Genomic DNA, 21,984 nt, shown 5'->3' with positions numbered 1-21,984 from the left:
GTCACAAAAGCAAAAATTACCCCTGTTGTAAGGGGCTTCTTCATTCTTTGAATATGGACATGTTCCAACCATTAAATGGGCCTGCCAGAAGAAGTTTAATCCAAAAACATGGACAAACATAAGGGATAAGATTGGCATTGGCATTAATGGTACAATGCCACCTTATTACCATTCCATTTCTGCATAATGGAATGTTCCCACTCTCAGAACACCACTTTATTTGGCCTGAACCTCAGAATTTTAAAAAACTGATCATTCATTTGTCGCTCATCCCCAATTGCTCTCAAGACGATGGTTATGAGCAATGGCCCCTAGATTAGGCTAGTATGCATAAAATTGTCATCACATTCTATATCAATGTAACCTGGCACTGGTTCACATTTATAAAGCACTCGTATCATTTTTCTACTGCAGCATTATATTTTGCATTATGAGTGTCATCTGGCTCAAGAAACTAAGCAACTGCTTCCTTAATGCAAAATTGTGCTGAGCGTGCACATTTTCAAAAGAGGCATTTGTAACTTTGATCAAAAAGCAATTGGGACATAAGCATCACTCCTGGTTTCAAATTCCTTTATACCATCTGGATTTTTGTAAGCCAGAGATCAAAGAAATCCATAAACAAGATGCGGAGATAAGAACATAAGAACATAAGAAATAGGAGCAGGAGTAGGCCATCTAGCCCTTCGAGCCTGCCCCGCCATTCAATAAGATCATGGCTGATCTGTCGTGGCTCAGTTTCACCTTCCCACCTTCTCCCCATAACCCTTAATCCCCTCTCTTATCAAAAACACATCAACCCGCGTCTTAAAAATATTTAGCGAGGCAGCCTCCACCACTTCAACGGGCAGAGAATTCCAGAGATTCACCACCCTTTGAGTGAAGAAGTTCCTCCTCAACTCCGTTCTAAACCGCACCCCCTTTATCTTGAGGCTGTGCCCCCTAGTCCTAGTGTCTTTTTTGAGCGGGAAGAGTCTCTCCACCTCTATCCTATCCATCCCATTCATCATCTTAAACGTCTCAATGAGATCTCCCCTCATTCTTCTAAACTCCAACGAGTACAAGCCTAGTTTATTCAGCCTCTCCTCATAGCTCAACCCCCTCAACTCTGGTATCAGCCTAGTAAACCTCCTCTGCACTCCCTCCAAGGCCAAAATATCTTTGCGCAGGTGCGGCGCCCAAAACTGCACACAGTACTCCAGCTGCGGCCTCACCAATGCCCTATACAGCTGCAAGAAGACCTCCCCACTTTTATATTCAATCCTCCTCGCTATGAAGGCCAGCATCCCATTCGCCTTCCTGACCACCTGCTGCACCTGCAAGCTGGGTTTTTGCGACTCATGCACAAGGACCCCAAGGTTCCTCTGCACCGTCGCCTGCTGCAGTTTTTCGCCACGTAAGTAATAGTCCTTCCTACCATTATTCCTACCAAAGTGGACCACCTCACACATGCCAACATTAAATTCCATTTGCCATTTTCTGGCCCATTCGCCCAGCCTATCTAGATCCTTCTGCAGACTCTCCACACCCTCCGCACAATTTGCCTTTCCCCCAATCTTGGTGTCATCAGCAAATTTCGACACCCTACACTCGGTTCCCTCCTCCAGATCATCTATATAAATGGTAAAAAGCTGAGGCCCCAGCACCGACCCCTGGGGCACTCCACTAGTCACCATCCGCCAATCCGATTAGCACCCGTTGACCCCCACTCTCTGCCTCCTATTTGACAACCAATCCTCTATCCACGCTAACACCCTACCCCCAACTCCATGTCCCTCGACCTTCTGCAATAACCTCTTGTGAGGTACTTTGTCAAACGCCTTCTGAAAATCCAGAAAGACCACATCCACCGGCTCTCCTCTATCCACCGCCCTAGACACATCCTCATAGGACTCCAGTAAATTTGTCAGACACGACTTCCCTTTAATGAAACCATGCTGTGTCCGCTCTATCAAGCAATTCCCCTCAAGATGCCTCGCAATTTCCTCCTTAATGACGGATTCTAACATTTTACCTACCACAGACGTTAAACTAACCGGCCTATAATTCCCCGCCTTTTGCCTGGCACCCTTCTTAAACAACGGCGTAACATTAGCCGTTTTCCAATCTTCCGGCACTTCCCCGGAATCCAGCGACGTCTGGAGATGCTGGCGTTGGACTGGGGTGGACACAGTAAGATATCGCACAACACCAGGTTAAAGTCCAACAGGTTTATTTGGTAGCACATACTCCACACAGAAAGTGACCCAAGGCCAGAATTGATCCCGGGTCATTATATTTAAAAGTATTGCTTCTTGCGCGCTATACAGACAAAACATACCGTTCATAGAGAGCAATATGGCTGGGGAAAAGATTACATAAGGTGGTTTCCCGTTGCCGTCATGCATGGTTAAAGAAAGCACAAGTCTGCTTCCCGAAGGATTATCCTCCACCTGGAAGCAACAATTGTCCCTCAAAGTTCTAGCTCTTCCGCCGTCACCACTGAAAATGCACTCGATCTGGCAATGGCCATAGTTCATAACCCTAAGCATGGGACCCTTAACGAGGTTTCGGATGACTTGCAAAGGGAAAAATCATCCCCTTAATCTTGTAAATAAATACACTGTTCATTTTTTGCACACAGTGATGTGATCAATGATTGGTTAACCTAGTTTTGGTAGTTGAGGAAATAACATCAACTAAAACTCCTTGGTTATCCTCAAGTGCACAGTAAGAAGTCTCACAACATCAGGTTAAAGTCCAACAGGTTTATTTGTTCATTTAGCAAATGCCGCAAGCTTTTGAAACTGGCTGTTCTGTGGTCAGGTGGATGGGAGTTCTGATCACAAATAGGACATATAAAGACCAATTTACATGAATTATGATTGGGATGTGAGTCTTTACAGATAATCAAATCTTAAAGGTACAGGCAATGTGAATGGAGAGAGCATTAAGCACAGGTTAAAAAGATGTGTATTGCTCCCAGACAGGAAAGTTAATGAGATTTTGCAAGTCCAGGCAAGTTGTGGGGGTTACAGATAGTGTGACATGAACCCAAGATCCCAGTAGAGGCTGTCCTCATGTGTGCGGAATTTGGCTATCAGTCTCTGTGCTGTTGTGTCGTGAAGGCTGCCTTGGAGAATGCTTACCCGAAGATCAGAGGCCAAGTGCCCATGACCGCTAAAGTGTTCCCCAATAGGAAGAGATCAGTCTTGCCTGATGATTGTCGAGCGGTGTTCATTCATCTGTTGTCATAGCGTCAGCATGGTCTCCCAAGCGTACCATGCCTTGGGACATCCTTTCCTGCAGCACATCAGGTAGACAATGTTGGTCACTGTTCTCCTGAAGGCTGGCTAGTTTGCTGCAGACAATGGTCTGTTTGAGGATTGCAACAGACACCTATAGACGCTGAAAGATGTCCTCCTAAGAACAGGATAAGACACTCGACTCACCGATTGACAGTTCCGACACGCCACAGCCAAAAATCACACCGACCTCCCCAGAAGACAAACATGGGACACAGTGGACAGAGTACCCTTCGTCGTCTAGTACTTCTCTGGAGCAGAGAGGCTATGACATCTTCTCTGGAGCCTTCAACATGTCATTGATGAAGACGAACATCTCGCCAATGCCATCCCTACACCCCCACATTTTGCCTTCAAACAACCGCACAACCTCAAACAGACCATCGTCCACAGCAAACTACCCAGCCTTCAGGAGAACAGTGACCAAGGCACCACACAACCCTGCCACAGCAACCTCTGCAAGATGTGCCGGATCATCGACACGGATGCCATCATCTCACGGGAGAACACCATCCACCAGGTACACAGTACATACTCTTGCAACTCGGCCAACGTCTACCGGTTACGCTGCAGGAAAGGATGCCCCGAGGCATGGTATGCTGAGGAGACTATGCAGACACTATGACAACGGACGAATGAACACCGCTTGACAATCACCAGGCAAGACTGTTCTCTTCCTGTTGGGGAACACTTCAGTGGTCATGGGCATTTGGGACTCTGATCTTCAGATAAGCAGCCTTCATGACATGCTGAGCAGAGACTGATAGCCAAATTCCACACACAAGGACAGCCTCAACCGCGTTCTTGGGTTCATGTCACATGATCTATAACTCCCACAACTTGCCTGGACTTGCAAAATCTCACTAATTGCCCTGTCTGGAAACAACACACATCTTTTTAACCTGTACTTAATGCTCTCTCCACTCACATTGTCTGTACCTTTAAGACTTGATTAGCTGTAAAGACTCACATACCAATCATTATTCATGTAAATTGAGTTTGTGTCTTTACATGCCCTGCTTGTGATCAGAACTCCCACCCATCTGACGAAGGAACAGTCAGTTCTGAAAGCTGGTGGTGTTTGCTACAAATAAACCTGTTGGACTTTAACTGATATTGTGAGACTTCCTACTGTGTTCACCCCTGTCCAACACCAGCATCACCACACCATATCTTCAAGTGCAGCCATGGAATCTTTAATGTCCAACCCAGAAGCTGACAGAACATAGTTTCAGTTACTCTAATAGTACATTACTCAGAATTCGTCAGATACTTCAATGCAATGCAATGTGTTGACCTATAGAGTGATCTTCTACTACAAATGCTACTGAAACCAAATTGAGAAAGTGCAAGAATCTGAACTGTAATAATTACTCTCAGTGGCCAGTCAACTAAAGGTTAAAAAGGTTATGTGGATCCAAGTGGAAGATCTGAGTCAACAGTTGAAAATGAGCGCTTTCCCATTGGCAGCAAAATAAATGATCTGGATTTTGTGACAATAACTATAACAGAACTACACTTTTGCTGTCATTCTTCCACTGAGACAGCTAAATATGGAAATCCAAAGTTGCTGTCAACAATTCTTTGTTTTTCTACAGGACGAACTATTGAAGTCCCCTCACCTCAGGATGTGATCTTATTGGATTGCTAATTAATCATTGTCTAAGATATCATTAGTGTCATGGTGAAAACCTACACGTCATATATTTTTGAATGAGTAACTGGATTTTCAACTTGTTCAACTAAATTCATAAGTAGTACTGCAAAATCTCTTGTCTTGGAAAAACTAATTTTATTATTTGTGGAAGGTCAAATTTCATCATGATTAAAAAAATTCAACATTTTAAAATGATTTTTATATTATATTTTAGCTTCTACCATAATCCCATGTTTATGGACCAATTATTCAAATCACTGACTTTAAAATTTAATTAAAAGTGAAGAATACTAATTGTATTTTACTTTCTAGTTTGTTGTTTGTACCACGGTAGCACAGTGGTTAGCAACGCTGCTTTACAACTCCAGGGACCTGGGTTCGATTCCCGGCTTAGGTCACACTGTGCAGACTCCACACAGACATTCTCCTTGTATCTGCGTGGGTTTCCTCCAGGTGCTCCGGTTTCTGCCCACATATCAAAGATATGCGGATTAGGTTGATTGGCCATGCTAAAATTGCCCCTTAGTGTTTTGAGATGCATAGGTTAGAGGGAATAGTGGGTAAATATGTCAGGACAAGAGAGTAGGGCCTGGGTGGGATTGTGGTCGGTGCAGACTCGATGAGCCAAACGGCCTCTTTCGGCATTGTGGGGTTTTTATGTTTCTAAATACTTCAATGTGATCAATTGTCTGCGCTGCTTTATGAAATTCCTGTTGATAGCTACCTGAAGATCCTCTTGATTTTGGTACCCAACTCAAGCTAACGCCAAGAAAGAGGAAATCCATTCCACAAAGGTAGCTAGATCTTTGTGGGCAGCTTGCTGCAAAGTCAGCAGGAACTATTATTGCTTTATTGCTGACTGCAAAATCTAGGCCAATATAGACTGTGATTCTCTCATCACGTTCACCCACCAGCAATGCCAGTGAGGGTAGAAAATTTGGACTCAGCCAAAACACTATTCACTGCAGTGGGACCAGAGAACCCCAGTTGCAAGTAAGGTTGGAGAATTCTGGCCAGAGTTTATTATTTTGACGTTAATTTCTTATTTCTGAGGGTGGTTATGGTTACAAGAGTTATCAGTGCATTTTGCCTTTGAATCTGATTAATAAGTTTGGGGCTCAGGACAAAGTGGTCTAATATTCAATTACAGGAAAAGGGCTGGTGATGATCCAAAGAGGAAGGGCAAAAATTAATATAACATTCACTGGCTGGCCTTTCCACTACCTACTTGCCCACCCCAACCTGTCAGAAATTTACAGGCAACAGTCATGGCTTTGGATAACCCACCTAGTCACCTTTGTCCTAATTGGAGGCTCTTGCGTCAACGGTTTGAGGACTGTGGGAGATGATCAGATATATATAGGGATGAGGTTGTGCAGTTAACAGGCCTGAGCAGAACGGGGATAGGGGTGCAACTCCATCACAAGCCTCATGTCCTTGAAATAATACCCCTCGAAGGTCTGCTTCTCCACCACTTCCACTTCCTCAAAGCCTTTCTAACACTACATATATCCTGTCCCATACTAAATCCCATCCGTTTATCATCATAGTCATTATTGGTTCCTTATTAGAAAAATCATAGAAAATATGAACAGCAGGAGGCTATTCGGTCCTTTCAGCCTGCTCCATTCACAATACTTGGGGAAATTCTCCAAGTTTTAAATCATTTTAGCTTTGCGTCTCAGACTCCCACCATTTCTTTTAAACCATTAATAGCTCCCAAGTTCTCAACTGCTTGGGCCCTTTGTTGATCAATTTCCTTCCTTAACATATTTTTTTCTTTTAAATATCTGAAAATCCATCTCCTTGGCTGAACTTCTATTTGACATTTATCACCTTAATGACGATTTCACCACATCAATTTCTCAAGTTTCCTGGGATATTTTAAATGTCAGACTATTTTGCTGTTAAAGTAATCAATAGAAACATTTTTTGATGACTTTTTAAATGTATAATTAACCAAATTTTATTTCTATCACGATGAACTTGCATTTATAGATGAAGATGAAGTTTTAATTATAACAAAGAGTTCCCCTGCATTGAAATAGGTACAAATATTCATTTTAGTTATCAAATATAATGAAAATGTTTTAATTTTCAGTTAAATGTCTCACTTACCTTACCACTGTAAATTTCAAAAAATGTTGCAAACACTTGGAGTTCTATTTTTCTGTAATTTGGCTTCTTTAACATTAGAAAAACATCCCTAGCTGCAACAAAGTTGACAAAAGATTGTAATGTACAAGAGAAAAAAATTACCCCACAATATCAGAATAAAGCTGCATTTATAAAATTTCATTTTTAAGAAGTCGCTTATGAAAATACTTACCTGCTAGCGCATATATTCCTTTAGAACAATCCTGATTTTTCCCCGTGAAGTCGCCACCCATAGTCTGAAATATCAAATCAGACACATTTCAATGGATAAAGGTATTAAAACACGCGTTTTACAACATAAATCCAAGATAAATGCGCTCAATTGAAATTTTTTGAGAGTATTTTGTTTTGCAGCGCAAAAACTTGGCCTCCACATCGGTTCCCCCTTTACCAAAGCCCAAAAATGACCACAATTGGGACCGCACAAGAAACGGGCGCAATAGACATTTAAATTGACTTTATAGGTTCCACGCCCAAATTTACTGGCACATCCACTGCCACTCTGCCTGAGATCAGTGGAGGGGAAGGGGGGGTCTGCTGCCACGCTGCCTGAAATTAGTGAGGGAGAAGGGGGGAGGGACAGTGTCTGTGAGATTGGGGCTAGGGCACAGCATGCTATCATTTTTTTTCTGCGCATGCGCAGTTGGAGGCACTGATCGTAGCTGCGGGGTTTTGGGCATGTTAAGCCCTGCCAACATTCTTCTACAGCGTGATTCGGAATCGCTGATATTTTTGCAGGCAGTATGCATATGGATGCATCTCAGAACGGGTCTAAAACACTCCCAATTTCAAATCTGCCCAGCACTTAGAATCAAAACAGTAAAATAGGGCTCAGTGAGTTCAATGGACAAATAAGATTTTTCAGTTAGTGTCAATCACAATACATAACTGACAAAATAACATGCCTAATCTCACAGTTCATCCCATTCGTCAGCTGGTGTGAAAACTGAAGATGCGACATTGGCTAGAAACCTCCAACTAGATTGTGGAAGGCAACACAAGTGCAAATTTTGATAATTTTACTAATTGTTAGAGGTTGCTGTTTGTCTGTAATGTTCTTGGACTTTATTATTCAAACACATTTAAAATTAAGTGAAAACAAATTATTGCGAATGCCAGAATCTGAAGCAAAAACAGAAAACATGGAAAGTCAGAATTTTTGTTGGCTTCAGGTGTGTCTCTCTTTTGAGCACAGTTCAATGCCACTTTAAAGACAGAGGACAGAACCATATCACCTGTGCTGGCAATGCTCAAGGACTCCTAGGAACCAGAGGGATGAGGGATTTTGTCTTCATGCTTTACTTGTATAAATTCTGCTTGATTTACACATTTTATTTATTTGTACGCTGTTGGGACAAACTAAGGTCCCTTGTGTTAGAGGTTTAGAATTTATAAATTTTAATTAGGAGGGTTTTACACAAAAAAACCCTAAAACCTCAGGGGGAATTCTCCCGTCCCACCCACCACGGGAATCATAGTGGGCGGGGGCCAGAACATGCAAAGGTCCATTGACCTCGGGTGGATTATCTGGTTTTGGTCCCAGCGCGGTTGGAGAATCCCATCCTTTACGTAAATCCATAACTGCCAGTGACCAAGTAAAATGGTTTCATATTTAGATGTCTAAGTCAAGTAATAACTATGCTTCTCTCACTTAAGATCATCTGTGGAATCTAATTAGACTATTCCAACTATAATTTGCTGATTAATCAAGTAGATATATTAGAGCCAAATGTTTCAATTCAGGATGACCTGACTCAAAACGTTGGCTCTACTCTCTTTCTGCAGATTCTGTCAGACTTGTTGAGATTTTATAGCATTTTCTGTTTTTTGTTTCCAATTCCAGCATCTGCAATATGTTGCCTTTAAGACAGATTAGAAATTGATCATAAAAAATAAAATACTTACGTGTGTTTTTCCACTTCCAGTCTGACCGTATGCAAAGCAAGTTGCCATTCCTCTGTCAAATATTGTCTCCACTAGAGGTCTAGCTGTAAACCTGGGGACAAAAAGTAAAATTTAAAAAAATCACGCATTCCTGAGTTGTTCTTAGTTATTTATATTTGAAAACTATGTATCTTCCCTCCCAGAGTTGCTTTGTATTTTCTGTTTAACATGCAGATACTTCAGTTTTTTTTTTATCCTTTACCCAAAACCCTCCTGAGTTTTCCTCAGAAATATAGGAACAGGATTGGACCGCAAGCCTGCTCTGCCATTCAGTAGGACTATGCTTGCTTTGTATTTTAACTACATTGATCCATATCCCTTGATACCTAAAATCTATCATTCTCAGCACTGAAATTTTCAACTGACCTCCATAGGAGGTATTCAGGCAGCTTTGTTGGTCTGCAACAGCATTTCACTGAGTCTTATCCTCTTTTTCTCAGAGCCCTGCAAAATTTATCTTCAGGTAAATAGCAAATCCTTTTGTAAGCTGGTGCTGATGTAGCGCTAGATGTCATCAGTGTACTTGTGTGAAAAGTGACACCGTGTTTTCAAATGATGCTGAGGGGCTGCATATAGATGAGAAAGAGGAAGACGCTAAGGATATATCCTTGAGGATCACGAGGCTAATAGTGCAGGAGCACAAACAGAAAACATTGCAGGTGATAGTCTGACTACAATTAACCTGATAAGGAAGCCAATGAGTGCAGTCTCACCTAGATGAAGGGGCAGTGGAGGAGGATAATGTAGTCAATCATATAAAAAGTTAAAGATAGATCTAGAGGAAGGATTATTTACTTTTGTCATAGCTATTTAGGGTGCTATTTGTGACAACAGTAGTTCTGGTGCCACAGCAGAGGTAAACATCAGGGATGACTGGAGGGATTCAAACATGGAATTCCAGAAAGACGGCCACCAATTTGGAATGTGACAACACGTTCAAGGAATCCAGAAGAATGGAAGTTTGGAGATGGGGCTGGAATTCACAATGTTGAAGGCATCAATGGCTCATGGTGCTCTGAAGAGAAGGATGATGACAGGGGATTTAAAAGAGAGAATTTTTAACAACGTCAGCTAATATATGTTTCCAGTTAAGACTGAATAAATAGTAACCCCCATGAACATTGTTGATGTGGGAATTCAATTGAATGGCGATGTCACTGATGGTCAGAGATGTCTAGGCTCTTTCCCCGATTTGAGATGATCATAACCCACCACTTACCAATAAAGGTCGGAGTACTACCCAGGTTCTGCTATATATGGCAAGTGCCGCTTTAATTTCAGAAGTTGTGAATGGAGCTGAACACTGACTCCTGACTTCAAGAGAAAGGAAAAGTAATCAAGGAAGCGGTTGAAAACTGTTACTCTCAATCTCTTCCCTGTAACCAGCTCATGTCCAAGTTTCAATCTTGATGTTAAGTGGAGCCAAGTGATTTTGAAAAATTCAGCACTGGACAAGTTATTGGAACAGGTGTCACTTGACACTGCGTTTGCTAATTCCTACTATGACACCATTGGTGATTAAAATGTAGCTGATAAGGCAGTAATTAGCAGAGTTGGACATGTCTAGTTTTTTTTAATGAACATGTCATATGGGGTGGGGAGGACTGATTGTTGTCTGGTGGGGAGGGAGGAGGAGGCGGGTCAGATATTCCTCTTGGGCGGGGTGTGTGTGTGTGGTGGTGGTGGTCCTCGGGGTTGAGACCAGATCATTCTGAAGGTGAGGGGGTGAGTGAGGCCAGATCATTCTCTGGGGAGGAGGAGGAGGGAGGTGGGTAACATGTATCTCTGGTGGTGGTTGGGGGCGTGGGGGCAGCAGGAGGCAGGGAGTCACGATTGGTCTGGGTAGCAGGGCGGGTGGATAAAAGGAGGACAGTGATGTCTGTGGGGGCCACCGCTCCTGCTTTTCACTCCTGGGCCACTTTCTCTGCTTTGTGTGGCCCGGGACCAAGCTGACACAGGCATGCTTTTTCAAACTTTTTTCCAACTACGCATGCACAGTTCAGAGCTCTGATCGTATCGGCTGTGCTAAGCCCTGCCATGATGTGGGTATGCCGGCGTTGGACTGGCGTAAACACAGTAAAAAGTCTGACAACACCAGGTTTTAGTCCAACCGATTTATTTGATAATAGACTCACAAGCTTTCGAGGTTTCCCTCTTCGTCAGGTGAATGGAGAGTTCTGGCCTCAGACAGAGCATATAAAGCACAGACAGTTTAGAGATTACTGATTAGAATGCGAATCCTTACACCTAACCTGCTGTTCAAGACCTGAAGTGGCTGACAATGAGAGTGGAAGGAGCATTGATCGCAGGTTACAGAGATGTGTATTGTCTCCAGACAGTACAATACACATCTCTGTAACCTGTGATCAGTGCTCCTCCCACTCACATTGTCAGCCACTTCAGGTCTTGAACAGCAGGTTAGGTGTAAGGATTCGCATTCTAATCAGTAATCTCTAAACTGTCTGTGCTTTATATGCTCTGTCTGAGGCCAGAACTCTCCATTCACCTGACGAAGAGGGAAACCTCGAAAGCTTGTGAGTCTATTATCAAATAAATCGGTTGGACTAAAACCTGGTGTTGTCAGACTTTTTACTGTGTTTAAGCCCTGCCCACAGTGCAAATGGAACCTGCGATTTTTTTTTCAGGCTAAGTGTGTATGGGGGCACCTGAAAGCAGATTTCTAAGTCAGATCTGAATTACGTCCAGATTCAGCACTTAGAATGAAAATGGTAAAATCAGGCCTGTTATAGACAGAATGAGGAGAAAGTCCATAGTCATTACTGCATTTTTACAAATTTACTTGAATACTTTGATAGGCTGGTGGGAAACCAAGAAAGCCTTTGAATGGTCAGCTTGATGCAACTCTGATTATATCTGATTTAGTAAGATAATAACTTGTGATTGATAGGTAAAAGCACTTCTGTGTAACAAGATGGTCAGACAATAGATACAAAATTTTGGCACTGTTTACAGGGAGATAGTACTCAGCCTTTATCCCAAACATGCATTAATCAACTCCCTTAGGTCTTTGACATTTTTTATTATTTTCTTTCCTCTTTTCTCTCAGCCTCTCCTTCCTCCTGCGTTTTTCTCTCTTCTGATTTTTCAATTACTTTTGCAAAATATATTTTACAATACTTCAAGTTAGCAAACATTGCTAATAGTTACTTGTCTTTAAAGTTTACTTGTCTTGTTTTTTTTAAGACCCCGGTGCCCAAGATATTTGGGTATAAAGGTGTCCAATCGGCAACCTTGCTGTTCTCACAGTCACTGCACTTTTGATTGACCACTGAAGAAACACGAAGTAGTAACCCCATCTTTTATCAACCACTAAACCTTTCACACCCAACGAAATTAATTATCTAAGGGAGCCTCAACAAAATTGCAGACATCATAAAAATGCAAGAACTGCAATATGGATTATGTCCCCTTGTTCTGTACTCTCACCAGAGGAAACTGCTTCTCTCTCTGCACTCCATTTATCATCTATAAACATTTCAACTAAATCACCCCTTCTGTGTTCAGAGAACTAAAAGTCTAGTCCAAGCATCCTGCCCTTCATAAGTTAGCCTTTTTTGCCCCGTCATGAACTAGATTGCTGTGATGTGTCTGGTACTAGATCAGTTTTTTTTGAACCTGCAAGACAAAGTCTGTACATCAGCAGTTGTTTTCTTTCCCCTTAAAACATTATTTCCTGTACTCCTGCTCTATTTTGCTCCCTTCACTTCTACCCCCCCGCCCACCGCCCACACACACAAACTCTCCACTTTTTTTTCATAGGCACAGAATAACATAAGATGAAAGCATGTTTGTTTCAACCCAAAATCTAAACCAGTCAAGATAAGCTTTAGGAAATATCACACATTTGGGACAATTTGCATGTCCAGTCTTCATGATAATGAGGCAGAATGAAAGAGATTATAAAGGGAAAGGGGAATAAAACTTGAAGAAGTAGAAAGGATGGGGTGAGTGAGAGGAACAATGAAGGAAAGAGACAAAGATAAAAGGATTTGGATATATTTGAATGGAAAATTTTGCAAGGCAATGGGGATAATGGTCCTTGTGCATGAGTCGCAAAAACCCAGCCTGCAGGTGCAGCAGGTGGTCAGGAAGGCGAATGGGATGCTGGCCTTCATAGCGAGGGGGATTGAATATAAAAGTAGGGAGGTCTTGCTGCAGCTGTATAGGGCATTGGTGAGGCCGCAGCTGGAGTACTGTGTGCAGTTTTGGGCGCCGCACCTGCGCAAGGATATTTTGGCCTTGGAGGGAGTGCAGAGGAGGTTTACTAGGCTGATACCGGAGTTGAGGGGGTTGAGCTATGAGGAGAGGCTGAATAAACTAGGCTTGTACTCGTTAGAGTTTAGAAGAATGAGGGGAGATCTCATTGAGACGTATAAGATGATGAATGGGATGGATAGGATAGAGGTGGAAAGACTCTTCCCGCTCAAAAAAGACAGTAGGACTAGGGGGCACAGCCTCAAGATAAAGGGGGGGCGGTTCAGAACGGAGTTGAGGAGGAACTTCTTCACTCAGAGGGTGGTGAATCTCTGGAATTCTCTGCCCGTTGAAGTGGTGGAGGCTGCCTCGCTAAATATTTTTAAGAAGCGGGTTGATGGGTTTTTGATAAGAGAGGGGATTAAGGGTTATGGGGAGAGGGCGGGAAAGTGGAACTGAGCCACGACAGATCAGCCATGATCTTATTGAATGGCGGGGCAGGCTCGAAGGGCCAGATGGCCTACTCCTGCTCCTATTTCTTATGTTCTTATGTTCTTATAAGGAGAGAGACTAATTAGATAGCACATTCAAAGGCTTGTAAGTTAATGGATCAAATGGTCCAATTTTGGACTGTCTGATTCAGTGAACATGGCATCAAATATATTGCGTCGACCACGTAGAAAAGGTAATAGAGCTGCCAGTACTGGTGGAATTGTAGGAGTTATTTCCAGCATGGTGGCGGCAATGAGAAAAACAAAATAAATCCAAAGGCACAATTGCAGACTTTGGATTCAGACTTTTCTTAAGTGATAAAATGTTTCATGATTCAAAGTGACACTTTGAATACCTTTGAAAGATTTGTTTCAAAGTATTAACAAAAGGAAATATACTTATCTGTATTAACTTTCAATAATTAAATCATCTTAAGAGATCAATTCACCTAATGTCAGCTCAGTTTAGCTCAAGTGCAAATTATTGCTTGACTGTTTGTGTTATCATAGGCACCCATTTGTAAGTTAATAAACAATTTTCTTGAAAAACAATCTATGTTGCTTACCTGTAAACCATTTCATTAGTAGCAGTTTCATCAAAGGCATAGTCAAAACGAAAAGTTTGGTTTTCTAAATACTTTGTTAAATCCACTTTTTGTTTTGGTTCATGAACCATTACAACATCCTTACTAGGAATTGTGATTACATCAAGGTCCCTGATGGCATTTTCTGAAAGAGATTAATGCAAGTAGTTATTCTTCACTTCCAATGCTGCCATGTTGATTGAACAAATTGCTCTTCATTGCACACAAAACTTCTTACCAAAACAATGTCCATCAGCTTCTTAAAATAGTTCCTTATCATGAGGAATTATCCTGCATGTCTGATGACCATCAAATTTGCTGATAAGTGATCAGATTTTGCGTAGTGCCAGTGAAAGCGCGTAGCTGACTTTGGTCTACTTGAGCATAGAAGTTAATCAGAAATTAATGAGTCTCTAGTGGCCCAGGGTTAAGAGACCCGAGTTGAGCCATTCAGTAGTATTACAAAAGCATTATCACCAGCCCCACTGAAGGAGATTTTACTTCGAAGAACAATACTTCCCATTAAGTTGAGCAGACCTCATTTCTTCCACCAATTCAGAAATTGGTTGATTTTTGGGAACTACTGGTAAAAATTAGGTTTAACAACGAGGATTTAATGATTAATCACTTTGGTGAACATTCAGTTGTTACCAGCAAACTTGGATCATACAAATAGTTCTTCTTATTTTGGCTTCAAATATCATTGTCGGGAATCAAGGTAAACAGTTGTTTGAACGTTGCTTGAGCCACACCTTGGCAGAGATCTTATGAGTGAATGGCCTAAACTTGAGTAAAAATACAGGTACTGCAGTTGCAGACAAGTTGTATTCTTGCTGTTCATAACTATATACTAAACAAAGATCAAAGAGGAGCACCCTACATTGGTACATATGAATCTGGAAATTAAGTCTCTAAAATCTTCTACAACATGCTAAGTTATGTGAAAGTATCACCACTGACATTTATTGTTTACTATTAACGTTCAAGACTGCTGGAGGTGGGACTAGGCGCAGTGGATGACCAGGATGTCTTCTGTGTCTTGCCCTGCTCTTCGCGTTCCACGATGCTTGCAGAGACCGCCTTCTTGACCATTGGACCTTCCATTGGTCTCCTCTGCTCAATCTGCTGGACTCTGTCTTCACATGCTGGGATAGACTTCTCCCTATCTCACCGAGGCATTCCCAGTCACCAATGGCGTCAAACAAGGCTGTGTGCTCGCACCCATACTGCTCAGCATGATGTTTACTGCCATGCTGAATGATGCCTTCCAGGACAGCGTTGCTGGAATCAGCCTCAAGTACAGAGTGGATGGGAAGCTTTTCAATCTGAGGAGACTTCAAGCTATTACCAAAGTGAAAGAGATTGTTCTGAACAATTTCCTTTTTGCCAATGACTGCGCCCTGTATGCTGGCTCACAGCCAGGAGATGCAAGTCAGTATGGACAAATTTTCCACGGCTCGTGACAACTTTGGACTCACCATCAACATTAAAAACACTGAAGTCATGCACCAGCCTGCTCCTCATGCATCGTACACAGAACCCATAATCACAATCAAAGGGCAGAAACTACAGGCAGTGGACCAGTTCACTTATCTTGGCAGCACCCTCTCCCAAGCAGTGACTATTGATGCAGAAATTAACTGCAGAATAGCAAAGGCAAGTTCTGTTTTTGGTAGCCTACACTCCACTGTATGGGAACGTCGAAGAATCAGCCCAGCAACAAAACTGAAGGCCTACAACGCCGTGGTACTCACTACCCTCCTGTACGCCTGTGGAACGTGGACTGTGTATCGAAGGCATGCAAGACAGCTCAATCATTTCCACATGACTTGTCTTCACAGAATATTACGCAGCAGATGGCAGGACAAAGTACCAGACACTGAAGTTCTCTCTAGAGCAAGTCTACCATCAGTCCACACACTGCTGATGAGAGTGCAGACCCGGTGGGCAGGTGATGTCATATGTATGTCAGGTGAGCGCATACCCAAGCAGCTCCTTTTTGGGGAACTTTCTGCTGGAAGATGCTCGCATGGAGTGCAGAAGAAATGTTTCAAAGACACACTCAAAGCCTCCCTGAAGTCGTCTGACATTGACACGACCACCTGGGAAACGCTGGCACAAAACCACCCTACCTGGCGCTGCCTCATCCACAAAGGCTGTCAAGCTCATGAAGCAAGGTGGATTGCTGAAGCACAACTTAAGCATGAGCTGCGCAAGTCCAGAGCCACCAGCGCAACAACTACAGTGTCTATACAAATCTGTCCAATATGCGCCAGGACATTCCATGCCCGAAATGGCCTGATCAGACATCTTCCGACACACTGCAACCAGCCTCAAAATGACTAATGGTGTCGATGACAATGGACAAACAACTTTTAATGTTATGGAAAACTGCCTGGTCCTGAATACTATCTTGAATTTTTTTTTAGGAAAGACACAAATATAAGATCAGGATCAGGGCCGAAATAGGCAAGTAGCTTGAGTGTACAGCATAGTAACATACAAATTAAATATACCTCAACTGATATCCAAAAACAGGAGATAATTGATTTCATTTGCCCGTGAAAATACCAGCTCCTCATTTATCAGATTAAAATGAACATTGGTCTTAAAAAAATGATTATTCCATTATGAAATTCGAGCTCCAGGCAAAGCCATAGAACTTCTGACAACTCTACTAGGCCTGTCACTTTGGAAGTGGGCTTGTCCCAGAGCTGCAGATGGAAAGGGTACAAATCAAGTTAGACACAAACAATTACATTATAAACTCCATGCATGAATAAAAAGGTTAAAGGTTAGATCAAATCTGAAATTAGTGACAAAGCATTTCGTGTCATCCGGACAAAGAATGAAAACAGAGACAGCTGGAATAAAGATAAAGAAAACATGTAGAATAATGACAAAAAAGGGGAGATTAGAACAGTTAAGTAGGACAAAGGGAAAAAATCACTAGGAAACTACAGGAGACATTACAGGAACAATGTCTAGCATTTCTAAAACTCTGAAAAAGAAAATTATGCCAGAGAACTGAAGGATGATCCAATCATCTGGAATGTTAACTATTTTTCTCTCCAAAAGGTGCTGCCTGACAAATATTTCCAGGTTTTTGATTTTTATTTCAGGTTTTCAGCTCCTGCCATATTGTACTTTTGGACAGAGAGGCAGAAAAGTGGTCAAAAACAGAAATCAAAAATGTAGGAGTAAAAGGAATTTCTCAGAATAAAATATACCAATTACCATCACAGTGGGATACATTTGGCTATGTCATGATTACACAAAAGGTTGTGCTCATTGAAGACAAGGAGGTGCTGTGATGAACTAAAAAAAGTCAGCCTTATTTTTGTGACATAGACAGAGATTTAAAGAAAAGTAAAAGGAACTTTTTCTTGAATTCACCAGGGATGGCCAATTCTTATTTTAAGAGGATTGCAATGTAGGGCCTGCATTGGCAGCTCCCTTGCTCTCTAACTTTATCCTTGGTCATGCATGTGCTATCATTCGTTGGCCTTTCTTCCGCTAACATTTTTTCCAACTGCAAGTTCCCTTGGCTCCAATAGTGGGTGCACTTCAGTCCAAACTATAAGTTGAAACTTACTTATGCAGAATCCAGTATCCATCCCCAACCCTTCCAGTTTTTCTTTGAAATTTAGTGTCACAGGTAGGCTAATATTAACACTGCAATGAAGTTACAGGGAAAATTCCCTAGTTGCCACACTCCAGTACCCTGTTTGGATACACTGAGGGAGAATTTTGCATGGCTAATGCACGTAACCAGCATGTCTTTTGAACTGTGATAGGAAACCAAAGCACCCAAAAAGGAAACTCACGCAGACACAGGAGAACATGCAAAGCTCCACAAAGACAGTCACCCAAGGCCAGAATCGAAACCAGGTCTCTGGTGCTGTGAAGCAGCAGTGCTAATCACTGCCACCGTGTGTATTTGCTCCTTTCAACTACAAGAATCCTGACAAATTTGACTTCCCAGCCCTTGGATTTCTTTGTCATCAGGATTAAGCTGTTCTACTGGACAATTTTTGAAGGTTTGGTTACTGTTATTGTATTACCACTTAGATAAAGTTAGCTTGAAACCTGAAGCAATATCCAACAATCCATCTCCGACACTTTCAGGTGTTAACTGCTGAGCCTCTGAATATTTCAATGCACTGCTGGTTTCTCAAGTTTATTTGGCTGCTTCAGCCAGAACGGTCTTTTCCAGGCATGCAATGTATTTCTCTCTAGCAACCTCCAACTTTGCTGCTTTTTGTTTTAAATGAAGACTGTATTTTCTGCTAGGTCATTGTAGCGACTCGTCTCTAACAATTAAAAACAAACTACAGATGTTTATTAATGAACAACAACTGCTTACAGGGTGATGCAAATTCAATGATTCAAGACATGACTCTATATAACTGCTGGGACAAATTGGAGTTTGGCTCTAACTCGGTTCTGGATTGATAAGCCCAGGTCATGTGACTCTTTCAGGAGATTGTCCCTCAAAGTGATCAGGCACCACAGTAATCTAGCTTCTAGTAACTAGTCTGCTGTGGCATATTTAGATTTGTGCTCCATTGCTGAGATTTCCACTCTTCTGCTGAGTTAGCTTTGAACTGCTTCAGCTGTCTTCCATCCTGTTCTGGATTCTGTTCTATTGCTGTCAGCTGATCTTTGTTCTGTCACTCTTTGCCTCCTTCCTATTTTCACTCTGTTTTTCTGTCTGCTGTTGTTATACTGGGTCTATTGCTATACACCAGCAAGGCCTTAACTCATCTCCAGGGAGTTTACCCCTAGATCAACACTATTGGCTTATGGTTGATTCTACCCAGCCGCTTGACTCTTCATTTTCAATGGAAATGCTTCAAGCTTTTCATCCACTGCAACCCTACTCCCAACCATCTCCTGGACTCACTTGCCCTCCACACTCAGTCATCAGTTCAAGTTGATTCCCCCTTATGTACAATTTAACTTCATCCACAACAGAATCTCTGTATAATTTTAAGCGTTTATGTCTTGTACATCGTCTCCATTTACAAATATAAAACACATCTCTTCTGATCTTTACCATACCTATGTAACATGAGGGTCCTTGTGTCAATTTGCGTGCACATTTTGGCTGCCACCCCAGACACAGGATCATTACTTCCTCATGTCTTTTGCTTCTCTCTAACCCTATTGGGCTCTTCTCCCATCTCCTCACTGTCCTGCTACCCAGTCACACTTTAATTCTCTCACTGGCAATTTATACTCAGAATTCTGACCCAACCCTTCTCTATTCCTTGATCTTCTCATTCTACTCTCACTACCCCTTAGAGACAAGCCCACAGCTTTCTTCTGTGCCTCCATCAGTATTCTTGCAAATGGCAACCTCAACTGTCATTTCCTACATTACCAAAAAGTGATACTTCAGAAGCGCTTCACTAGCTGTAAAGCACTTTGAGACACTTAAAGGTGATGATATATAAATGCAAGTCTTTCTCTCTTTTTACCCCAGTCTTATCGATCTTGCCAGCCCAGTGCTTGCTTATCTACAATGACACTCAGTCCACCGCTACTTCAATTTTTAAAATTCTCTTCATGTTCAAACACCTTCATGGTCTTGTACCTTCCCATTAATCTTACCTCCTCCAGCCTTACAACCCTCCAAGAGCTCTCCATTCTTTTAACATTTGCCTCTTGTCAAACCTTAATTTCATCACCTCACCACTGACAGCTGAGTCTTCAGTCACACAGGTCCTAAAGTATGGAATCCTTCCCTAAGCCTAATCACCTTTCTTGCCGACTTTAAGATTGCACTTTAAATCTCTTTAACCAACTACTTGATGACCTAACCTAATATCTTCTTTGATTTTATGTCAATTTTTGTTTGATTACACTTCAATGAAGCACACAAATATCATTATCATAATATTTTATAAATAAAGTATCTTAAAATTAGCATATCTACAATTTTTCCTTGGAGCTGGGTGGGGGGGTGAGGGAGGAGAAAAATCCTTATCTAAACATGGAGATTTGGCTAACTCAAATAGAATCAAGCAGTTTCAATTACCACCAGAGAACGAAAAGTAATCTCTGTGCAGTCAATAACTATAAAGCGATAGGAATCCTGAATCAAAAGGAATCTTAGTTTTGTGCAGCAATGCTTGATAGAAAATTAAAAAGTAGAAGGAAGCCTAAAATAAATTATTTGAAAGTGTGAGAGAAAATCCTTTTCTGAGCTTTTTGAAAGAAATTCCACTTGTGCTGCTGAGACTTTCAGCATTGTCATACCAACATATGAAATTTTGCACCACCATGATATATTTCCAGGCTGCTTCATTTCCAAAATTAAAATAAATTTGACATTTGGAATACAAATGGCTCCTTTCAAAAATTGCTATTATTTCACCTACTAACTCTCACTTTCCTGCTACCTTGTTAGCTCCTGTCTGCTACCTGATGGGGTTCTGCCTGCCTCCTGGTTCCTTAATGCCTGTTGCCTCCAGTTGCGTCTTAATGCTCTGAAGGGCACAGTTTCTGGAAGAGGGGATGTAAGAATGTAATTTTTGTATCACTTCCATTAGCTACAAAACTACAAATAATCACAAGATTTATTTAAGATCCAAAATACCAGCTGTTGCTTATATGATAAACCTATGCAGTATTTATTTCAGAGAAAACCATAGCGCAAAATAGCAGGTAAATGTGTAATGACAGAAAGTCTGTAGAGAGATTTAGATAGGTTAAGTGAGTGGGCAAGGATCTGGCAGATGGAGTTTAACATTGGTAAGTGTGAGGTTATCCACTTTGGAAGGAATAATAGCGAAATGGACTATTATTTAAACGGTGAAAAATTCCAACACGCTACTGTGCAGAGGGACCTGGCGGTCCTTGCGCAAGAATCACAAAAATTCAGTTCGCAGGTGCAGCAGGTAATCAATAAGGCAAATGGAATGTTGGCCTTTATCGTGAGAGGGATGGAATATAAAAACAGGAAGGTTGCGCTGCAATTGTACAAGGTACTGGTGAGGTCGCACCTAGAGTACTGTCACAATTTTAGTCCCCTTATTTAAGGAAGGATATATTAGCTTTGGAGGGGGTACAGAGAAGGTTCACCAGGTTAATTCCGGAAATGAGAGGGTTAGCTTATGAGGAGAGATTGAATAGACTAGGCCTGTACTCACTGGAGTTTAGAAGGTTGAGGGGAGATCTTATAGAGACATATAAGATCATGAAGGAGCTAGACAGGGTAGAAGCAGCAAGGTTATTTCCACTTACAATGTAAACAAAAACTAGGGGGCATAGCCTCAAAATACAGGGGAGTCAATTTAGAACAGAGTTGAGGAGTAACTTCTCCTCCCAGAGGGCAGTGAAACTTTGGAATTCTCTGCCCAATGAAGCAGTAGAGGCTACCTCGTTAATTGTGTTTAAGTCACAGATAGATAGATTTTTAACCAATAAGGGAATAAGGGTTATGGGGAGCAGGTGGGTAAGTGGAATTGAACCCACTATCAGATCAGCCATGATCTTACTGAACTTCAGAGCAGGCTCGACGGGCTAGATGGCTTACTCCTGCTCCCATTTACGTTCTTATGTAAAATTACATGCAGCTTGTGACACGTGTCAGTAATTGGGAGGCAAATAGGGATCAAGCGAATATGCTCATTTAGATAGGATAT

At 41.8% G+C, this 21,984-nt stretch overlaps 1 protein-coding gene across 4 annotated transcripts in view; it reads right to left on the bottom strand.

Moving 5' to 3' along the window:
• LOC145341455 (kinesin-like protein KIF2A) overlaps positions 1-21,984 on the bottom strand; it is a 110,118-nt gene that overhangs the window by 21,556 nt on the left and 66,578 nt on the right. For all 4 annotated transcript variants that reach the window (XM_080186427.1, XM_080186418.1, XM_080186441.1 and 1 more), the window contains exons 9-12: positions 14,315-14,477; positions 9,004-9,094; positions 7,271-7,334; positions 7,060-7,151 (exon numbers count right to left, since the gene is read on the bottom strand). In XM_080186427.1, the coding sequence (XP_080042553.1) occupies positions 7,060-7,151; positions 7,271-7,334; positions 9,004-9,094; positions 14,315-14,477 (410 nt within the window). The remainder of the gene's footprint in view (positions 1-7,059; positions 7,152-7,270; positions 7,335-9,003; positions 9,095-14,314; positions 14,478-21,984) is intronic.

The sequence above is a fragment of the Carcharhinus amblyrhynchos genome, chromosome 1, assembly GCF_965287045.1.
Source record: "Carcharhinus amblyrhynchos chromosome 1, sCarAmb.v2.hapA, whole genome shotgun sequence".
NCBI classification, from domain to species: domain Eukaryota; kingdom Metazoa; phylum Chordata; class Chondrichthyes; order Carcharhiniformes; family Carcharhinidae; genus Carcharhinus; species Carcharhinus amblyrhynchos.
Note: the sequence above shows the minus strand (reverse complement) of the source record. Positions and strands in the feature narration are given on the sequence as shown.